We start from the raw sequence: 22121 nt of genomic DNA, 5'->3' as shown, positions 1-22121 counted from the left end.
GCTTGCTTGCCCACCAGCTGAGGACAGTGGGCGTCTAATTTCTGCACCACAGCGACCTGTCTAGCACGGAGGGCACTCTGCAGCCCACATCCCAGGAATAAGTGTTCCGTGTCCTCCCAGTAACTTCTCCTGAGAACATGGAGATCAGCCCTTGGGTTCATCTCCAGTATCCCCGGGGAGTCATCTGCTTCCAGAAATAGCCCTCAAAACTCTGCCATGTTCTCCATGCACAGAATCGCCCTGACTCGGGCCACCCCCTCAGTTGCCCTGGTCCCTGCTTCTTCTCCTGCCTTTAGTCCGTCCTCTGGGACATGAGCCCGTGGAAGACGATTCTTGCACACTCTGAGTTATCTGGGCTCATTCACCCCTCTGGAGGTGACGGCTGGGTCTGGGGAGCGCTCCCAGGCCCTACAGCCAAGCATCCCGCGGACCCCACAGACCTCACAGACCACTAACAATGAGCACTTAAATTTCCTCCTTCAGACCTGTTGCTCATCCTGTGTTTCCTTTGAGGAGGAACCCCCAAAGCAGCCGGTTTGCTTTTCTCCCCCATCTGCTACGGATGGGCCGTCACACTAATGAGGGAGCAGGAGGCTGGCTGAGGATGGAGCAGGGGCTGGCGCCTTGTACCCCCTCTCCACCCACTCCCCTTGGTAATATGTGTGACATTCCACAGGCACCCCTGACTGCCCTAAAAGAAGAACAAATGGTTATCTTGCAGAGATCACAGTCCTGCAAGGCAGGAGTCTCTCTTGGTTGACAAATGTCCTTGAGATTTACAACAAAGAAGTTACCTTATCAATAGCCCAATTTCCAAAGACACATAACTTAGTTCCTCAAGCCCTAATGTCACACTCCCCTCCATAAAAAACCGAAGGAGGCGGAGGTAGAAAGAAAAGTAAATAAAGTTAAATTTCTTCTAAACCTAAATCTCACTAACAAGGACGTTTGATAGCAGGAATGTAACATTCCACCAGGAGACTCCCAATTGTCTTTATGTTAGTGCCTCATTAGAGGGAAAGTGGCCTTGGCTTGATAGTAACCAGGCCTTCAATATCCTGACAGTCTTCTTTACCCCAATAGCCCTTCTGAACAACCCTTTGTCCTCACCTACCCAACTCCTGTGTATATAACCAGCCACTCCTCACAACCCAGGGCAGCAGCTCTTCCTGCCCACGGGTCCTGTCCCCGTGCTTTAATAAACCACCATTTTGCATCAAAGATGTCTTAAGAATTCTTTCTTTAGTCGTCAGCTCCGAACCTCACCCCACCGAACCTGACTTAGGTTCTGGAACTTCATCAACACCTGCTCTCATTTCCATGACTCCTGTATACGCCCATATATGCACGCATGACGTATATGTGTGTCTACAAACTCGTCTCTTACACATACACACCTGTGTAGGGAAAACATCGGAAGGACACACTCTTATAGTAAAAGCCGCTTGGTCATGGGCGGCTTCTTCTCCTTTGCTCCTTATTTTTCAAAGGTATTCAACAATCATGCATATATTACCTTCATGATCAGAAGCCTACTGTGATCATTGTTTTTTAATAAGCAGTTGAAAGAAAACGGGCCCCCCAGGAAGCTGGCCTTGGACAGTGTTTCCCAGACTTTCAGAATGAACTTTCTGACGCCAGTTTAGCACCTCAGCGGGCAGAAAGGGAGCCTCGTGCTCTGGGACTCGTTAAAATCGCCTTAACAGCCCTCACAGGGACCCTGAAAGTGAGGCAGCTGCGTTCTTCCTCCTTCCTGCCGCTGGGAAATGATGGTCATGATCCTTCATTCAGCCCATCCCGGGGCTGCAGGAAAAACAGCTTCTCCTTTGGGGGGCGCGGGAGGGCTGTGTTGAGATGCCAAAGGGAAAAGCCCGTGGGCCCCAGGCAAGCAAGCTTTGGGAATAAATACACTTGAAAGCATTCGAGGGAATGAAAACTTTGAAATAGCAAGAGGAGAGTTACCTGAGGCCGTAATTAGGCAGCTCTGCCTCTGTGAACGCTGAGGCTATATTGGTTTTCTCCGTTTGCCTGAGGACTTCGGGGGGTGGGGGGGGGGGCTAGGGGAGTTCTTGTCCTCAGGGTCAAGTCCTCTTCCCTTCCCTGACCCCTACCCCAGGTTCCCAGCCGGCTCTTGATCACACTCGGGCTCAAGATTTAGATACACCTTTGCGTTTTTGTTTCCCTAAATAGTCACCAAAAGATTTTAAACTAAAATAAAAGTATCTTGGGGCGTCGGGGTGGCTCAGTGGGTTAAAGCCTCTGCCTTCGGCTCTGGTCGTGTTCCCAGGATCCTGGAATCGAGCCCCATATCGGGCTCTCTGCTCCGCGGGGAGCCTGCTTACCCTGCCCCCCTCTCTGCCTGCCTCTCTGCCTACTTGTGATCTCTCTGTCAAATGAATAAATAAAATCTTTAATAATAATAATAATAATAAAAGTATCTTTCCTGCTTCCAAAGGGAGCAGCTTAAAAAATGCAGAGGAAGCTTAGATGTCTCTGCTCCGTCCCCTCACCATTCCTCCTCACTGGAACCCTGTTTGCCGTCTGAGTAGCTCTTTTACTTGCATTGCATGGATTTGCACACCTGGGTCACACCCTTGCACGCACCTGTATCGAATACACAAATGTGGGACAAAGCACGTCTATGGTGAAGGAAGCTGCTTTTTTCTTTTTTTTTTTTAAGTTATCAGTTTGTTAGGCACATTTTACCAGAGCACTAGGTAAAGATCTACCTTGTTCTTTCTCAGTGACTGCACACCTTCCACTCCATGGATGGGCCGTGCCCTCTCCGTCCGTTCACCCCTTTGGCAACTATTTGTGGAGCCCAGAACATATACCAAATCCTGTGGATGTCATTGTGAATAAAGGATAAATGACATATTCCAGTGGGATTATTTAATGGAATTTATTAAATAGATTCTTTTTCTAAAATTTTCTTATTTATTAATTTGACAGAGAGCAGCAGCAGAGGGAGAGGGAGAAGCAGATTCCCCAACAAGCAGGGAACCCCATGCGGGGTACCATTCAGGGCTCCATGAGGGCTCAATGCAGGGCTCATTGTGGGGCTCCATCCCAGGACCCTGGGAGCATGACCTGAGCGGAAGGCAGATGCTTAACGACTGAGCCACCCAGATGCCCCTAATAAGGAGATTCTAAAGCTCATGGAAATGCATTTCTCGAAACAGGCATATAACCTGGGTGAATCTCAAACTCTCAATTCTTGGAAGAAACCACATCCAAAAGAGGACATGCTGGGTGGATTATTCCATTTATTTAAGATTCTCAAAGATGTAAACTGACCTGCATGGTGCAAAGGGGACGGGTGGCCACCTGGGCCAGAGGGAGGGAGAGACTGTACAGGCCCCATACAGGTGATTCTGGGGGAGGATGAGATTGTTATCCTGGGTGTGACACGGCATCACGGGTCTATGCACACATCAAACTGATTATCATAAACTGATAAAATGTGCAGTTTATTGTATGTCAATTATACCAGATAAAATTCCCATATAGAGAGAGAGAGGGAGAGGAAGAGAGAATCTTAAACAGGCTGTGAGCACAGCTGATCTCACAACCCCTTGCCAAAATCAAGACTTGGCTACTTAACTGACTTAGCCTCTGTCGTGAGCAAAACCCCTGCGTCCCGCCAGGAGGTCGCAACGTGTAAAGAAGAGATAGAGAGATGGATATGATGTAACGCACTTGATCTTTATCGGGACGAGGTACGCACCACTATCGTGGCCTGGTCACGGTCCACTGACGTTGTCACCGAGAAGGAGATGTCGCCTCACAATCTAGACAGAGAGGTCACCGCAGAAGTTGAGACTGAGAACCAGCGAGTGGTTGGCAACGAAACTGTCGGGGCGTTGGTAGCACTGGCGATGATGTTCTCCCGACAGGGAACTCGCTTCACCTCAGTCCAACCCGATGCCTCTTTATATACTGTGCTAAGTCTCCTTCATAAACATATTACATCACTTATTTTTCTTATGCTTACACACCAAAAACATACACACGTCATAAACATGTTTTGGTTTACGATATTTCGCACAAGTTAAAATATTTACAACTTGTTACTCCGCGCTAATCTTATCACTACACGCATATGGTCTAAGCTTACTTGCTATGTGGTATTTGCTATGAGGTTAGTTTGTTATCACTACACGCATATGGTCTAGGCTTACTTGCTATGTGGTTAGTTTGCAATTTGTTCCTGTTTTTCATTTAGTAGGGGTTTGCACTTACTACATATTATTTATTTATTTATTCATTTATTTATTACACTTTATTTATTAAGGTTCGTACTCACTACAGCCACCCAGTCCCCCCCAAAATATATATTTTTAAAGATTTTGTTTATTTATTTATTTGAGAGTGAGAGAGCTCAAGCAAGGAAGGAGCAGAGGGAGAGAGACAAGCAGACTCCACGCTGAGCACGGAGCCTTATGTGGGACTTGATCCCACAAACCCAAGATCATGACCTGAGCTGAAATCAAGAATCAGATGCTAGGGACACCTGGATGGCTCTGTGGGTTAAGCCTCTGCCTTCTGCTTAGGTCATGATCTAGGACCTAGGATCTAGGTCCTAGGATCAAGCCCCGTATCAGGCTCCTTGCTAAGGGGTGAGCCTGCTTCTCACTCAGGCCCTCTCCCTCTTGTGTGCGAGTGCACACACCCACTCTCTCAAGTAAATAAAATCTTTTAAAAAAATTATTTCTGGCATGAGGAGAAATAAGAGCTTAGCAATTTATCCTAGAATGTGTTACAATTAGAAGTGTGCAAAATGACGGTAATTTAGGTCACATAAAGCTGCATAAATAAATAAAACAGGTTACAATCTAATTGGAAGATCGTTATTAGTAATCACAATTTTTTCTCTGTGTAATACGTCGGGCTTCATAAAAATAATTTGTATAACAAAATACTTCCTGGTGAATTTTTTCCCAAGTTTTTATTTAAATTCCGGTTAGTGAAGGTACAGCGTCATCCTGGTGTCAGGAGTGAATTTAGTGATTCTTCTCTCCCATACGACTCCCGGGCTCATCCCCGCAGGCGCCATCCAGCCCATCCCCCACTCGGCCGAGCCTCCGCCCGCTCCCTCCACCGTCGAGCCCCACGGAGAGCAGAGATGTCCTTTCGGGAGATGCTCGGTGGCGGGTGACCGGGACAGTCCCTCCCAGGGAAGCCCCAGCGAGCGCCCCGGGGTCCGCGGTCTTCGCTGCCACCTACCGGCCGTGGTCGCATAAGCACGCGAACTGGCCCTAAAATCAACGAGGACAGCCTCTCGCTCTCGAATATCCGCAGTCAGAACGATCCAGCGCGCGGGGGACCGGCGGCGCCAGCCTGGACACAGACGCCCGTTCCTGCAGCCCGGAGCCGGCGGAGGGACGCTGCGACCGGTTCCGACGCGCATTCCCTCGGCAGGCCTTGCACGCCACCCCCTCCAAGGAAGGAATGTATTTCTTCAAGGTCAAGGACACAGGATAACCTCTCATCAGGAGACCTCACGCTGCAGCCTCCCAACGTTTAATAACGTCTGCTTCAGTCCCTACTGTCAGGCCCCGGCCTGTCTCTAGAGAGCCAGAGAAATGCGTGTAATATACAGACGGACAACGGCAGCCAAGGGGACGGCTCCTTTGTCACACATGCGGTGAGAAGAATACAGGACAGTAACAATAAATGCGGAAGCTACCGTGGTACTAAAAAACCTGGGTGCATTTCAGCAACAAAGTTGAGTGGCAAAAAGCGAATCCAGGAAGACAAGCTTCTGTGTGTTATTCTTCTGTTAAAAAAAAAAAAAAAGCAAAACTAAACAACATATTCTTAAGTCCCACGCATGCACATGTCTTTAATGAAATTACCTTTTAAAGTAATGATGAGCTAGGATTTGTGATGCTGGTTTTCTCCAGGTGAAGAAGCTGAGAGACGAGTTCTCAGGAGTGCGTCTACAGAGATGCAAAGGTCATGGGATATTATCAATATCCCATTTCTGGGAGATGATAAGGGATTCCTTTTTTTGATACTTTTTTTCAAAATAAATTAACAAATAAGTATGTAATTAAAGAGAAACATAACTTTACCAATTTATGAGAGTGTCAGTACAATCCTGCGACTTGGAAGTAAAATTATTGAAGGGAAAGAAATCGAGCATGTTAACAACTCATGTCTCTGGATATTGGAAGTATCCTTTTAATAAGCATCTTATTGTCCCTGTATTTTATAATTACCCCATGATGAATGTCTACATCTTAATAAAATTCAAACTGCTGTTCATGCTAACAATCTTTTTCTTTTTTAACCCATAACAGAGGCATGCACTATTCAGAAATTTGGGAGAAAATGAGGATGTGTGGCAGAGAGAGAAGGGGAGAAGCCAGTTAGGGAAGAGGAAGCCAAGGACACGTGGGGTTTCCACGGTGGTGTGAATGGCTAATTCCATCTCTGGCCGCAGGGTGGGACTTAGACGAGTGAAGATGGGCTGCTGACTGACGGACCCAAATCACTGCGGAGTCTGCTGAGAGCTGTTTTAGTGACGCGATGTGGGGAGAAGGCCCGAGTGGGCCGCTGAGATGGAAACAGCCTGGAAGAAGTGAAAACATGTGTGTCCTCATACCTGCGTTCTCCAACCTCCTGTCCCCTCTACATGTTGAAAGACATGGGCTTTGGGCACTTTTTGACATGCCTGGATGAAGATACAGGAGATCTCCCTGTCCTATTTCTGCAATTTCCTGTGAACCTATAGTTATTTCAAAAACAGACAAAACAAAACTGTACTCAGGTGATTGCCAGCGTAAGAACCAATGACGAAGGGGCAGCTTCTGGGGAGTCTTAGAATGTAGAATGTCTTAGAATCCCTCTTTCAAAGGAGGGCAGGAGCCCACCCCCAGCCTTCGGATTCAGTAGGTTTCGGCCTGATTGTTATTTAATTTCTTTTAAAAAAAGATTTTATTTTTTCGTTTAAGAGAGAGAAAGGAGTGGGGGGGTACAGAGGGAGAAGCAGACACCCTGCTGAGCAGGGAGCTCAATGCAGGGTTCGATCCGGATCCCTGGACTCCAGGATCATGACCGGTGCTGAAGGCAGTCACCCAACCATGTGAGCCACCCCGGCGCCCTGCTGTTTAACTTCTAACACGGATCACAGCCGGGTGGACGCGGCTGGTGGAGGACCACACCCAGAGGTTAGGAAAGGTTGCTCATCCCTGACCCACTACCCCCCTTCCCGAATCCTAACTCTGTCCTGGAGGCTTGGAGATACCCGAGGGGCCGGGGAAGCGGATCTCTGGGAATACAGAGCAATGTTCATCCTCTTTTCGTCCTCCACACGCTGGGATCTCCCGGGAGACCTGTAACGCTCCCAGTGCCCCAGCCACACCCCACACCAGCCAAATCCTTCTCTCTAGGTGTGGCCCCCACGCGCAGGTGGGGTATTTTGGGTTTTTTGTGGGGTTTCTTTGTGTATTTTTTGTTTTTGTTTTTTTGAAGTTGGCTCCAGGTTGCTGCCAGATTGGGAAACTGGACTGCAAAGAACCTTTGGGTGAGGCTCACTGGTGGGCGTCCCTATGATTAAGATACATGAGCAGGGTGTCCCAGGAAGACGTTTTCTAGGTCTGGTGAAGGAAATCAGGCTTCATCGCCAAGACGGAGAACGGCCTCGTGGACTCTGCTCCAAGACTGCTCAGGGCCTCAAGTCTGGAAGAGACGCGAGTCTGCATGCATACACTGGGTCGCGTACCGGGCACCTGCCCCAGGGAAGGACCTTAAACCCTCCTCCCTGGAAACGGGACTTTTGTAAATGGACCCCATGTAGGAAGGGACAGACTCAGAGCCCTGAAGGTTACTGGATCCAAAATCTGCTTTTTTCAAAATCTCCCAAGAGCAGAAGCATCCGTATCCCTTGGGGATTTCTTAAAAGTGCAGATTCTTGGGACATCAAAAACAAGAAGATCGGAGAAACTCACTACCAAGGAGTCTGAATTTAAGGAGGCAGAAAGAGAGGGATCCTGACGGTGGTGGAGGGGGGCGTAGAGACATGGGGTATTACAGGGAAAGCAAGGAAATCAGTCAAGTGCCGGCCTTTGAGCGTTAATAAACCAGTAGACAGATGTGCCATCCTAACACACAAGGTTAATAGAGGAAATGCTGTGGGACACAGGCGGTCAAGAAAATGGATTCTGAAACTCAAGTTCCTTAAAATGCAGGTTCCCAGGCCCCGCCCCAGAGTGGAGTGTGCGCCCTTCACGGCTGGCTTCACAGAGCCTCCAGGCGATGTCTGTGTACCTCATTTAAGGCGACCTACTAACCAGTGGCTCCGAATGCTTCCGGAGTCCCTGTGGGAAATGACAGGTCACCCAACTTAGCAACGATTCAGGGTGCAGAATACAAAGCGGTTCGGACAGGCAGAGCACGGAAGGATTTTAGGGCCGAGGAACTGCTCCGCGCGAGACCCTCACAGTGGGTCCCCGTCCTGCGTTTGTCTAAACCCAGGGAAGGGGCAACACTGAGTGACCCCTCAACCCTAGGCTTGGGGGACAATGACATCAGCAGGGCCTCATCACTTTTGGCCCTGGGAAGGTAAGGGAAGAGAACGGTAAGGGAAGGACGTGGTAAGGGAGGACGTGTTTGTGTGGGGAAGGGGCGGGGGCGTCCTCTGGGAAAATCTCTGGACTTCTGTTGTTTTGTGAATCTGAAGCTGCTCTAAAAAAATGTCTTTTTTTTTTTAAGATTTTATTTATTTATTTGACAGAGATCACAAGTAGGCAGAGGCAGGCAGAGAGAGAGAGAGGGAAGCAGGCTCCCTGCCGAGCAGGGAACCCGACGTGGGGCTCGATCCCAGAACCCTGGGATCATGACCTGAGCCGAAGGCAGAGGCTTTAACCCACTGAGCCACCCAGGTGCCCTCTTTTTTTTTTTTTTTAAAGTTGCTCAAGAATATGATAAATAAATCAGAATGTGTCTATACTTAAAACGGGTCCGTCTGAAATTCAAACTTCACTGGTTATCTCCTATTTAATCTGGCCACTTGGAACACCTGGGGGGCTCAGTCGTTGGGCGTCAGCTCAGGTCATGATCCCGGGGTCCTACGATAAGCCCCCATCGAGCCCCACGTTGGGCTCTCTGCTCAGCAGGAAGCCAGCTTCTCCCTCTCCCACTCCCCCTGCTTGTGTTCCCTCTCTCGCTGTGTCTCTGTCAAATAAATAAAATCTTAAAAAAAATAATCTGGCCACCCTACTTGGACCATCCCACCTTATAAGGAAATAAAGGATAACAGGAAGACAATCTGCAGCAACAATTTTATTAGGAAATGTCGAAAATAAGACTGGCCTTCATTGCGAGAATAGCAACATAAACCAAAAAGCTTACGACAATGGGACAATGGGATACGATGAGATGGAAAATGAAAACCAATAGGGAAGACATCATCGTTCCAAGATCCTCATAATTAATGTTCACAGGATAGCTGCTATGTGTCCGGAAACCTTGTAAGTGCTCGAGATGTCCTGTCATTTTTCCAAAATTGGGGACAAACCACCCTTAACCTCCTTCTTGGGACGGAAGACACTTGGACCTGGTCGCCTTGTCAGCGGAATTGTCAGGAAGTCACTTCATGTGGGTTTTTTGGTGGCGTTTGAAAGTTCCCAGCTGACGAAAGGCGCCGTGGCACTCGGGACACGTGTAGGGTTTCAACCCAGAGTGGGTGCGAAGGTGGACGTTGAGGTTCCCCTTGTGGCTGAAAGCTTTCCCGCAGTCCGCACATGCGTAAGGCTTCTCCTTGGTGTGGACCCGGCGGTGGCTCCGAAGGGTGGAGTCGTGGGTGAAGGTCCGGTGGCAGAGCTCGCAGGAGTAGGGCTTCTCCCCAGTGTGGATTCGCCGGTGCACGCGGAGGTCTGAAGGCTGCGTGAATGTCCCCGCGCAGGAATCGCATCTGAATGGCCTCTCTCCCGTGTGTGTCCTCCAGTGAATGCGAAACTGAGATTTATAACGAAACCCTTTCTTACAGATGCTGCACACGGTTGGTGTCTGTCCCATTGGTGTCTGTTCCATGGCTTTTCCCCCAACAGGATGGACCGAGCTGGACACAGGTTGAGCTGAGACTTCTCCTTTGTCCAAATACGGGGTCCCTCCTTGAGGTACTTCTTCGGAAATAGAGGTGTTGTCCAGTTTTCTTCTTTTGGGATTTCTTGGGCTTTTCTGAGAATCTCTTCTGTTCTCACTCTGAGGGGAAGTTTGTCTCTCTGAAACGTGGGTGGAGGGTCTGTTGGCGTGCACGTCTGTAATACGGGCTCCTTCTTGGAGATTCTTTCCACCCTTTGCCTTCATGGAATCTGTTGAAAGAAAGATTAACACACAACACTTAACTAAGAGCATTTTCAATGATACCAACCTCCTTTGGACCAAAGGCCGCTGTGGGTTGAGAACTTCCCATCAACCAATGGACCTGGGATAGGGTTGTACCTAGGACACTGAGGACAGTCAGGGATAGAGAAGGGTTGGTATTTCAGGGCTCTCTTCCCCCAAGAGATGTCAGTGCTGGATCCCCACCCCCACTTCCCAGCTGAGGAAGAGTCACTAACTCCTCTGAATTCCCAGTTTCCAGGCTCACCAGAACCTTCCAGAAGCTGAGGCTCTTGGAACTTCAGTATTGTCCTCTCTTCCAGATCTTCCATCAGATTCTCCTTCAGGTTCCCCTTGGGTCTCAGATTCTCCTGCACATCTTTTCTAGGAATGGTCTCCAGCAGGAGAACGTTCTGTGCCTGGCAATAGGCAAACACATGTAGTTGCCAACGTGCCTAACTTGGGGCATGGGAAGCTCTCATCCCTGTTTTCCCCATCCTGCCCATCACCCTAATCTGAGACACCAACTCTCTCAACATGACAGTGTTGTGGATGTGCCCACACTTCCTTTGGGCCACTCATCACTCCCTCTCATCAATCATGCCCAGCGTGCCTTTAAATCATGTCCACATGTCACAGCCCTTACGCTTAATTCTCTAAGCACTTCTCAGGTCACCTGGCTTCCTCTGGCCAATTCGGGAAGCAAGGTGGCTCTGGGTCCAGGTGTCGCTGCTCATCACTACTGATATTTTGTGGGACGATCCCTGTTTGGGGCTCTCCTGTGCATTGTGGGATCATAGCAGCGTCCCTGGGTTCTGACCACTCGATGCAATCCCAACCTCCAACCCCACCTGCATTCTGACAACTGAAATGGTCTTGGGACATTTGCAAAAGTGTTTTAGAGACAAAAACAACTCCAGGTGAGAACCACTCCCTTAGGCAGAGGGACAAAGGCTGAGGAGTCTTCCTTCTCCACAGAAGCTCAGAGATGTCTACAGGCTCGATGCATCCATGGGGATTCCATGGGACAATGGGTGCACTTCTGTGCTCTGCCACTGTCCCAGTTATTCCACAGCTACACCCACCACCGCTTCTAGTACCTTCTGCCACCGCTGTCTCGAGATCGGGAAGGGCCTCACACTCACCTGCCCGGCTGATGGCTCGTTGACTCCTGGCAGATTCTGCAGCTCTCTGCTGACCTTCTCGCTGTCCTCTGGATGTGTCTCACTCACAGAAGATCGGGGCTTCTTGGACAAGTCCGCCACAAGGTCCATGTCACTGACCTCTGCTCCAGCCATCTGAGCATCTGAACTTCGTACAAGAAATTCCTGTCCTTGTAAGGTGACTATGGTCTGTGAGGGCAAGAGTCAACCAAGATCAGACTCACTTGAACCAGAACGGAGCTTTGAGGCTCCCTCAATGAAGATACTGCACACTCACACTTTGTTGGAATTACTGGTTTCAAAGGCAGCCTCCCAGGGTGGTGGGGGACTTATCCGCCCTCTTGTGTTGGACAACCACCGGCCTAGCCACAATATCTAATCAACATCAACACCTTCCCATGTCCCAACCACCACCTCAGCTAATACTCAGCCCTCACGAGTCATCCTAAGGCATGCTTTATCCACTCCTGACTTCAGCACTCGAGGTGGAGCACGGTGAGAAATCAACACCAGGCCCCGCTGAGACGTCACACGTGTGGCTTACATCTCACTCAGCCTGTCTTAAGAATCCCCTTATCTGTCATTCCAGATGACCATCTTCCAGTTCCCATGGTTATTTTCCCACCACATTGTCGAAAGCTTATAATTCCCGTTCTCCACTCACCCCTGGAGAATTTCATCACCTCCCGGAGTGCTCAGGGCAAGGAGGACTGCCATGTTGGATCTAACTCCCTCCTGTCCACTTACAAGATTACCTACAGAGCTCATCTCCCCATGGCTGGTGCTACACCAGGTCCCATTCCCCTCCTAGATCCTTCAGACTCTTGCTTTTTCTACAAAGCCTACAGGTGCACGCCAACCACCACGATGGAAAATGTTTCCATGTAAGGTCTTAACCTGGTCTGGAGAGTCATACCTGTGAGCTGGAGGTATATCCGGCAACCACCAGAGATTTTTTGTTTTTGACTTTCCCAACTGGGGGTGGTTGCCGTTGACATCAAGGATGGCACTAACACTACGATGCCCAGGAAAGCCCCAAGGTTGGTCCATCTCAGTGTCACTAGTAGATTTGAGAGACCCTCGTGGAGTCGAAAGCCTGCTGTCCCAGCCCCCTTCCTTCCTCAGGGTCATGCCAGGACTCTAGTTTCCGTGGCAACATAGCTCATTAGGTACTTCACCCAAGTAGGACCACTTTTAAGAGGGTCTCTGGCGATATCAAGAATTGCAAACGTAACGGACTGAACTGGTTTCCAGCTCCTTCCTCCTGGAGCCCCTGGAATGCCCCTTAGGCAGCTGTCCCCACCAGAGGTCGGGCAGGGTGAGTGACAGTAAAGTTCGTAGACTCCTGAAACCGATCAAATGCCAGTGACCTCCCTCTCCTCCCTGTCGTGACAGCTGGAAATGTCTCTAGACACTGCCGAGGGTCTCCTGAGGGGCAAACCATCTTCCCAGCAGGAACCACTGACCAAGAAAGCCCCCATGTCCTCTCCAGTCCAAGGGCACCTGCAGTTCCCACACCAGCTCCCCCTTCCCATCAGGAAGGCCCTGCTCACCCATGTCTTGGGGGTCTTGTTGCTTCTCAGCAGGTCCCTCAAGTCCTCGCAGCTCCGCACACCACTTTCCTTGACTAGGACCTGAAGCTCCGGGGGCATGGAGATCAGGAACTGCTCCAGCACCAGTGCGTCCAGGATCTGCTCCTTGGTGTGAAGGTCTGGCCGCAGCCACAGGTAGCAGAGCTCACCAAGGCTCCTCAGGTCCTCAAGGGGGTCTGACGTCTCCGAGCTGGTGAAAGCCCTGAAGCTCAGGTGCCACGTCTCACAGTCGTCGTCTTGTGTCCCGTCGAGGGCTCCTTGCAACAGAGTAGACCGTGGCAGCTCTGTCTCCGGGCTGCCTTGGGGTTTCTCCTGACCCCCTGAGAAGTTCTGGTCTGTAGCCATATTGACCGGAGAACTTTCTGGTATGACTCTGCAGACTTTCTCGAAGCTGGTGCCTAATTAAGAGCCACCTAAAGGGACCGACTCCAGTTTTCTTCAGCAACAGACGCGCCGTTCATTCAGAAGTCTGTGGGGTGGGGCGGGGGGAGGAACCAGATTGGTTTAATTTCTTACCACCCCCTTCCCTCCAAACCCTTCACCCCAACACTAACACCATCCCCCACTCATCCAGTATTTAATTCCGTGAAAAGTAACCCCACTATTATTTTTCCAATGTTCACATTTATAGTAAAAGGTGGTTCACATGTCTGAAGGGCCCCTGGATTCTGAGCTCTAAATGTACAGAAGCGGGCTCAGTTTTCTCATCTGTAAGTTGAAACAATATCATCCTTGACTATAAATTATATATAACTACGTGTAAAACTCCTATAATTAAGGGGCACCTGGGTGGCTTGGTGGTTTAAGCCTCAGCCTTTGGGTCAGGTCATGATCTCAGGATCCTGGGATCCAGCCCCACGTCGGGCTCTCTGCTCAGCAGGGAGCCTGCTTCCCCCTCTCTCTCTGCCTGCCTCTGCCTACTTGTGATCTCTTTCTCTGTCAAATAAATAAATAAAATCTTTTTTTTTTTTTTTTAAAAACCCTCCTACAATTGAATTTTAACAATGTCAGTCTTTCTATCTTTCCACCAGGACAACCTCCATGGCAAAACTGTATTAGTTAAAATTCTGCAGAATACAGAGAAATATTTACAACCTGAGAATTTCATGTGGTGTGGGGACATCGGAAGTATTAATCTATGATCGTGCCCCGACACATTTCCTTGTTGGTCCCTGGATATTGCTTTGTTCCAGGAAGGGGATTCGAAAGAACCCTAACAGGATTAACAAATATTCCTTACTGTCGTGAGATACACACAACACAAAACTCACCACTTCAACTCTTTTAAAACGCACAAGTTTGCAGCACTATCACATTTGCAATGCTTTACAACATTCATCTGTGTCTGGTTCCAGAACTCACTCATCCCACGCCCAAAGGAAACTCTGTCCCTCCCCCTTCCCTGGCCACACCCACCCCCAGGGGATCTGTTAATCTCTTCTCCCTCTCTTTGGGTTAAACACTTAATCTCATCCAAGAAAATGGATTAAAAATCCAATGCTCTTTGAAATTTTCAAAGGCCAACGGTCAACCTGAGGACGGGGTGGAAGACTGGGGGGTACTCGGCAGGACACTGAGAGCCACGTGGTCCCCAGGTAGAGAGAGGGGCTTTTTTTTTTGAAGATTTTATTTATTTGCCAGATAGAGATCACAAGTAGGCAGAGAGAGAGGAGGAAGCAGGCTCCCGCCGTGAGGAGAGCCGGATGCGGGGCTCAATCCCAGGACCCTGGAATCATGACCTGAGCCAAAGGCAGAGGCTTTAACCCACCGAGCCACCCAGGAGCCCCGAGAGAGGGGCTTTAATCATGGCTGGGCTAGTAGGTTGATAAAAAAAAAAAGGTCCATACTCAGAGGTTTGATTTTTACCCTGTGGACAGCAAACACCCAGCGATGTGTTTTTAAGCAGCGGTGTGGGGCATTCAGAAACCTCAGGAGAAGCATGTACCATGCAGAATTCAAGGTGAATTCTACACATTTGCCTAAAACCCACAATAGTCAACCTTTTCCCCTACTTCGGCTCCTTGGGGAAGCCTGATCAACTCAGCGCTGATTCGATCCCATGTTGTAGCTTTAATTAGCTGTTAGGCAAGTCCACCAGCTCTCGGGAGACCATCATCCTTCTCCATAACACGGGATGAGAAAACACATCTCTTACCCTGTCTGAGGGTAAAATATGAGGATGCCGAGAGGACATGCCTGGCACGTCTTTACACAATGGCATGACCAACATTTGGAGCCATGATTCTCAACCAAGGGTGACTTGCCCTACTCCCCTGGCACCTTAGGACACTGGGCCACATCTGGAGGCATTTTTGGTCATCACAACCCGGGCATGGGGGAGGCAGGCGGTGGGGGGACACGGCTAAAAACCCTGCAGTGCACGGGACAGCCCCCAACCCCCTCCCCAAAACAAAACAACAACAACGAAATCACCTGGCCAAAAATACCATCAGAGGCTGAAAACCCCTGGTTCAAAGTACAAACCTGACATACTGGGGGGTCAAATCACACCACAACCATTCAGAGTTAATTATGGGGTATATATAGGACAACTCTTGCTTTCACAAGACCTCGGAGCAAATGTATAGTGGATGCAGACCCAAATCCTCCTGGCACCAACCTCCATCCACATCCCAGGTTCCCAGCACCCAAGGACATCCCCAGCCAGTGACTTGCCTCATTCGCGTCTTTGCGCCGTCCTGCCTCGAGCCTCCTCCAGCTAGGACTGGCTCTCCCACAGAGCTGTGCTGAACACACAGCCGCTTATATAGGGCTAGAGAAAGCCCAGAATTCCAGTTACCTCAGCAGCCCAAAGATTAGTTTAAGGCCATGGAATGAACCACTTTAAGGTGGCCGTGTGGATTACATTTCCCACTGAAACTCCATCAAGAGGAGAAAAAAAAAGGAATTGGGGCACCTGGGTGGCTCAGTGGGTTAAGCCCCTGCCTTCAGCTCAGGTGGTGATCTCAGGGTCCTGGGATCGAGCCCCACATCGGGCTCTCTGCTCAGCAGGGAGTCTGCTTCCCCCTCTCTCTCTACCTGCCTCTCTGCCTACTTGTGATCTCTCTCTGTCAAATAAATAAATAAATAAATAAATAAATATCTTAAAATAAAATAAAATAAAATAAAATCTTTTAATTTAAAAAAAGGAATTTATTAAATAAGTCTACTTGGAAACAATATTGGTTTTCCTGGTCTACTGAATTATTTATCCTATGCCTGAAGTGTTCAAAGGAGTCAGGGAATATAGAGCGGCAAGTTTTAAGCACTTTGGGTCAAGATTTTATTTAAAATGAGCTGACAAGGCAGGGCATGGGAAGTAGGTGTTTAGAAAGCCAGAGGTTGCATTCAAGTAGAGGAAAGTACATCATATCCATTTTGCAGGCCGAGTGAGTATTTCCTAAATGCCAGGGGCAACACCAACCCGTCAAGCCAAGAACATGAGCAGAGCTGGGAGGCTGGTATCAAACAGGTGATTTTATCTAGTTCGGGGACGCCTGAGGAGCTCAGTCAGTTAAGCGTCTGCCTTTGGTTCAGGTCATGATCCCAGGTTCCCTTGGGATCGAGCCCCAAGTTGGGCTCCCTGCTCAGTGAAGAGTCTGCTTCTCCCTCCTTTCTGCCCGCTGCTCCCCCTGCTTGTGTGCTCTCTCTCTCTGTCAAACAAATTCTTTGAAAAAATAAAAAATAAAATCTTCGGAAAAAAATATAGCTCAAGGAAAGCTCTGACATATTAATTCTAAGGTATTGAAAAATGAAAAATAATTATTGATACGTAAGAATATTCGTGATTTTTTAACTCATATTTTTCACTGTCTTGCGATTAATGCCTTCAAGCTTTGCTCAAACTGGGTTAAATCACCCATTTTATATACATCAATTTACTCTTTCATACAAACAGCAGAAACCAGACAGAAGCACGCAGACGCGGCTCTGCCTTCCTTCTCTCCCAGGGTGGGGAAGGTGGTTTTGAGGCTTCTCTGCAGACCTGCTTGTTCCCCTGAATTAGCTTTCACAAATCCTGAAAAGCTGTAACGGTGGGTCCGCCTGTTACCGAGTGAAGTTTAATCAGGGTTGGGCGGGTCTGGGTTACAGTTTTGGAAGCTCTCAGTGTCCATCAAATCATAACCAATCCATTCAGATCGTAAACTTTTTTGTGTAACATTTCAGAGGAATCGGAAGGCTCCTGGCTTTGCATGATTCTTGGAGCGCAAGGGGGTCTCTAAACCTGAGAGTGTTCATAAGCACAATGGGGGCTTTCTGCCCACCCAGACTCGTCCCTTTCATCCTGAGACCAGCGCATGGGAGACCCGGCACTAAATCTGATTCAGAACCCGACCTCTCGCCCCCTCACTGGTGCCTCTTCTAATCTCTCCGGGACCCTGACCTTTGCAGCTGCTTCCGCAGTGGTCCTTTCTGCCCTCCTGCTCTTAAGGGCTGCGTTCCCCATGGCCCTGGACCATGTGACCCGACCCCAGCCTTACACAGCAGTACCCCCTTCAGAACTGACCCACGGTTTGCTGAACACGGGGAGGAGAAACCTTGTCCTTTCTCAGCACCCAGAGGCCTTCAGCATCTGACCTGCGAATGCTCTCCTTCCTCAGCCCCCTCCCCAGCAGCCTGGCACGCTTCTGCTCTGGGAGTCTGACCCCTCGGTCATGCTCCATGGTCTGGAACGCTCTGTCTGCCCCTACAGGGCTGTTAACAGCTTTGGCCCCGCAAATGCTCTGTAAATACTGATAAACAGATTAGACAGACAGACAGACAGACAGATCGTTCACAAACAGATGACATGTCCAGGATTCTGCACTTTCTTAAGATCTCATTTTTTCTGTGACTGTAAATGACCTCATATAACCGAGAATGTGCTTTTCATGAGGATGAACATTTGCCGGGATAGAAAATGATAGATTTACCTTGTTTTCCTTCAGTTCCTGGAAGGTTTTTGCTGCTCCGTCATCCACACTGTGTCGCCCCGGAGAGCCATGTGAGCCTACCTGCAGAAGTGGTCTGGGTGTCTCTCTCTCTTCAGGCTTTTCTGAAATTCATTCTTTTGTGACCGGCTGTAGATTTTTCCTGTTCAGCCTGAAGAACACCACGGGTCCAAGAGCTCTTTCATCTGTAAATGTGTGAAAGTTATCTTCCTGATTTCTTTTTTTTTTTTTTTTTTTTTTAAAGATTTTATTTATTTATTTGACAGAGAGAGATCACAAGCAGGCAGAGAGGCAGGCAGAGAGAGAGGAAGGGAAGCAGGCCCCCTGTTGAGCAGAGAGCCCGATGTGGGACTCGATCCCAGGACCCTGAGATCATGACCTGAGCTGAAGGCAGTGGCTTAACCCACTGAGCCACCCAGGTGCCCGTCTTCCTGATTTCTTACTAATATTTCTTCCTCCCCCTTATCGTGCTCCCCTCAAGGAGGGCCTGGCCTCTTAGTACTTTCTCGCTTCTGGAAGCGTCTCTGATGCTTTGTTCCTCCTCTCTAATTTCTCTGTTGTGTCCACTCTGCTGTATTCCCACCTGCCGTGTTCGTTCAGCTCCTGCATGTTTTTCTTAACTAATATTCATTGAATTCAAAATTTTTTTACCTTCTTATTTCATGCTGCTGATTTGTGTTTATTTCTATTCTATTCCTTTGGACGCCAGTTCTAACACCCCATTTCTGAAAGTAGCTGTAATCTAGCTTTTATATTCTTTGTTGACTTTTTACATTGGCTGTGTCCTGGGGTGCCTGGCTGGCTCAGTGGGTTAAGCCTCTGCCTTAGGCTCAGGTCATGATCTCAGGGTCCTGGGATCGAGCCCCGCATCGCATCGGGCTCTCTACTCAGCGGGGAGCCTGCTTCCTCCTCTCTCTCTGCCTGCCTCTCTGCCTACTTGTGATCTCTCTCTGTCAAAATAAATAAATAAAGTCTTTAAAAACTAAATAAACACATTAGCTGTGTCCTTGTTTGGCCCCATGAGTTAGTATCCTGAACGACAGGAGAGCTTTTCAGTTCTGGTGATTCTGCAGCACCTCAGCGATATGCAGAGACGTGTTTGCTCATCTCAGCTGGGGAGAGGCTGCTCCTGCTGTCCTGTACGTAGAGACCAGGGAACTGTTCAACACCCTGTAACGCCCCACATAGTAATGATCCCAACCGAAACATATGCAGTGCCGAGGCTGAACGCCAGAAGAGGGGTATTGACTCTAGAGGACCAGCTGGCGAAGCCCTGTAAGCCAGAGACCGAACTTTTCCAGCCCCAGTGCCCTCAGTGACAGATTAATCCAAATCTCACCCCCTTCGGTAAAATCCTACCAAGTAAAACCTCAGATCTGGCCCCAAATTTAAGCCCCCCGGTGGACACCAGAGTAAAAGGAAGCCCTTGCGACCCCTGAGGATCTCAGCCAGCACTCACGGGAAAAAGTGAGAGCAAACGAACCCCCCAGGGCTTTGCCCCACCCTCGGGTCATTTGGTCTGAATTACTTGGGTTAGGGTGGGGCTTCGCCAGGATTTTTTAGCACCAGGAGATATGGAATATTATTCAGCCTTAAAAGGAAGAGAATCCCGTCACCTCTCAGGATGGGGCAGAAGCTTGAGGCCGTTATGCTATGTGAGATAATCTAGGCACAAAGGGGCAGATGTAGTGACTGAAGACAGGAAGGGGACTGCGGTGGGGTCCTGCGGAGTGGTCCTTTAACACAGGCAGAGTTTCAGATTTCAAGAAGGAAAGCCCTCTCGCGTTGGTGGGGATGGTTGCACAGCGTAACTGTCCTCTACGCCACTGAACTGGACACTGAAACGTGGTTTCGATGGTACATTTCAGGGGCATCTGTCTGGGTGGCTCGGTTGGCTATGGCATCTGATTCTTGGTCTCTGCTCAGGTCCTGACCTCAGGGTCCTGGGATAGAGCCCCAAGTCAGGCTCAGCAATCAGCGCAGGTCTGCTTCTCCCGCTCCCTCTGACCCTCCCTCTACCGGCGCCCTCTCTCTAAAATAAGTGAATAAACCTAAAAAAAAATTGGTAAATTTCATGTTACATGTATTTGTCACAATTTAAAGGTTTCTTTTAATAAAATTTTTTTGAGATTTTATTTTTAAGTAATCTCTACGTCCAACGTGAGGCTCAAACTCATAACCCTGAGATCAATCAAGAGTCACATGCTTCAGGGAAACTTGATTAAGGAGCGACCACAGCCCCTCTCCGTACTCACGTGGGTCCCTCCTCTGATCTCTGGGCAGGCAACTGTCTCCACTCATTAGGGTTCAGTCATTCGCCAGCACGTGTGGAGGGTGATTTGCTCCTGTAAGGAAATCCCTCTCTTTTTCCAAGGACCCACCCCGCTTGCCCAGCCCCCTGCAGGGGAGGTGTGGGGGCAGCTCTAGGACTCTGGTACAGCCTCCCCCTCACTCTGCACACAGCCTACAGCCTACAGCCTACAAAGCAAAGACCAGAGCAGGGAGAGGCCCTTGGTGGCTCTAGCTGTGCAGTAGGGGGAGGGAGGAGGCAACTGAGCTGTGCCCAGAGCCTGGGCAGAGCACAGTCTCCTCCAGCATCAGCCCTCTCCTTCCCAAGCCGGGAGATGGAGTAAGCAGTGACGTCTAGCGATGGGACTCTTGACGCCACAGTCGCTCTGGGGAGTGACCGGCATCCTGGACCGTCGGACCATTGGGTACCAATGGCGCTCCAGGAAGGAAGCTGTCCTGGCTTACATCGGGATATACAAGGACATTTGGATTGAAGATGAATGATGGGGAATCTCGTGGTATGAATATATTGCGATATGAGCCCAGCGTAGTAGGCATTAGGACCAGCCCTCTGCAGGGCTCCAAGCCCCTATCAGTAGGGGCGAATTTCCAGCACATGGACAGGACCCCATCCTTTCTCCCTCACCTCCATGCTCTCAGACTTATCATCTGTCCTGGGGCCACAAGGGCTGGCCTCAGTATATCCTTTACTTATGTTTTTGTCCATTTCCAAAAGAAGGCTAGTTCCCCACCCCCAGCCACACCTCAGCCCCCAGGCCCCAGGCATAACCTGACTCTGGCTTTCCCCTATGGTAATACCCCCTTGCCTCCCAGCTCCTGAAATGTCTTCTCCCAGGAAAATTATCTCACTCTCAGCCTCCTCTGAATGTCCTTCAGGCATTCACCCTCCCTCCCTGGAGGGCTGAGCTCCTGCCTCTGATGTTACCATTACTGTAGTTCTGGGATATGGATATTTCCATGCCCCGTGCTCTTGGCCCCATGACATTCTCTCAACCCTCTGCCACACACTGCGTGAACACATACCCGTGAATTTGTCACCCCAACAACCAACAACCGCCATCTTTAACCCCACCTCACTTCCTGTTCTCTCCCTTGTCTCTGAATGTCACTGGGACCAGCAATCTATTGAGTCTCCAGAGCTCTGCCCTTAGACCCCTTCTCTCCTCTTCTTATCATCTAAGTACTGACAGTGCTCCAAATTATACACCCAGTCTGCCCCTCTCCTCCGAGCTCCAGATCTGCACATCCAACTCCACGCCCCACCCCCAGCTGCATAACCAGTAGTTATCTCACGCTCACCGGGTCTCAGATCGAACTCCTACCTGCCCCCTGCACGCTTCCCATAACCTTCAAGGGCGACCCCCTCCCTCCATTGCATAGACCAAAAAGTAGGGATTCAGCCTCGACTGCTTTCTCAAATCGCACACCAAGTCTGCTGGGGAGTCCTATCAGCTCTGCCTTGAACTACATCCAGAACGTGACTGGTTCTCACCACCATCTGGGATTATAGCATCCCACGTGGTCCCTGTCCTCCCAAAGCTGGTTGGAGACTCCTTGCCCTCATCCCTGGTTCTGTCCACGTGCTGGAAATTCACCCCTACTGATGGGGGCTAGGAGCCCTGCAGAGGGCTGGTCCCTGTGCCGCTGCTCTCAAACCTTGTCCCCACCCTGCACCTGCCAACGCATTTGTCTGGTTTCTCCCTTCGTGAGATCCTCAAAGGCAGGCCTGGATCTTTTTCTGTCCCTGAGTCTCTATGCTGCCTCTGTCCTCTCATTCTGTGATTTAAAGTTGCTAA

General features: G+C 49.5%; 1 protein-coding gene across 1 annotated transcript; it reads right to left on the bottom strand.

The window, feature by feature from the left end:
• Positions 1 to 9424: 9424 nt before the first annotated feature.
• Positions 9425 to 13429, bottom strand: LOC116580100 (zinc finger and SCAN domain-containing protein 5B-like). Its single transcript, XM_032326140.1, has 4 exons — positions 13046 to 13429; positions 11475 to 11681; positions 10598 to 10748; positions 9425 to 10319 (listed from the first exon to the last, which is right to left on the bottom strand). Exons 1-4 carry the CDS (start codon positions 13427 to 13429, stop codon positions 9595 to 9597), a joined length of 1467 nt encoding a protein of 488 aa, XP_032182031.1. The 3' UTR covers positions 9425 to 9594.
• Positions 13430 to 22121: the final 8692 nt, after the last annotated feature.

Source organism: Mustela erminea, chromosome 19, assembly GCF_009829155.1.
Source record: "Mustela erminea isolate mMusErm1 chromosome 19, mMusErm1.Pri, whole genome shotgun sequence".
In the NCBI taxonomy this organism is placed as follows: Eukaryota; Metazoa; Chordata; class Mammalia; order Carnivora; family Mustelidae; genus Mustela; species Mustela erminea.
Note: the sequence above shows the minus strand (reverse complement) of the source record. Positions and strands in the feature narration are given on the sequence as shown.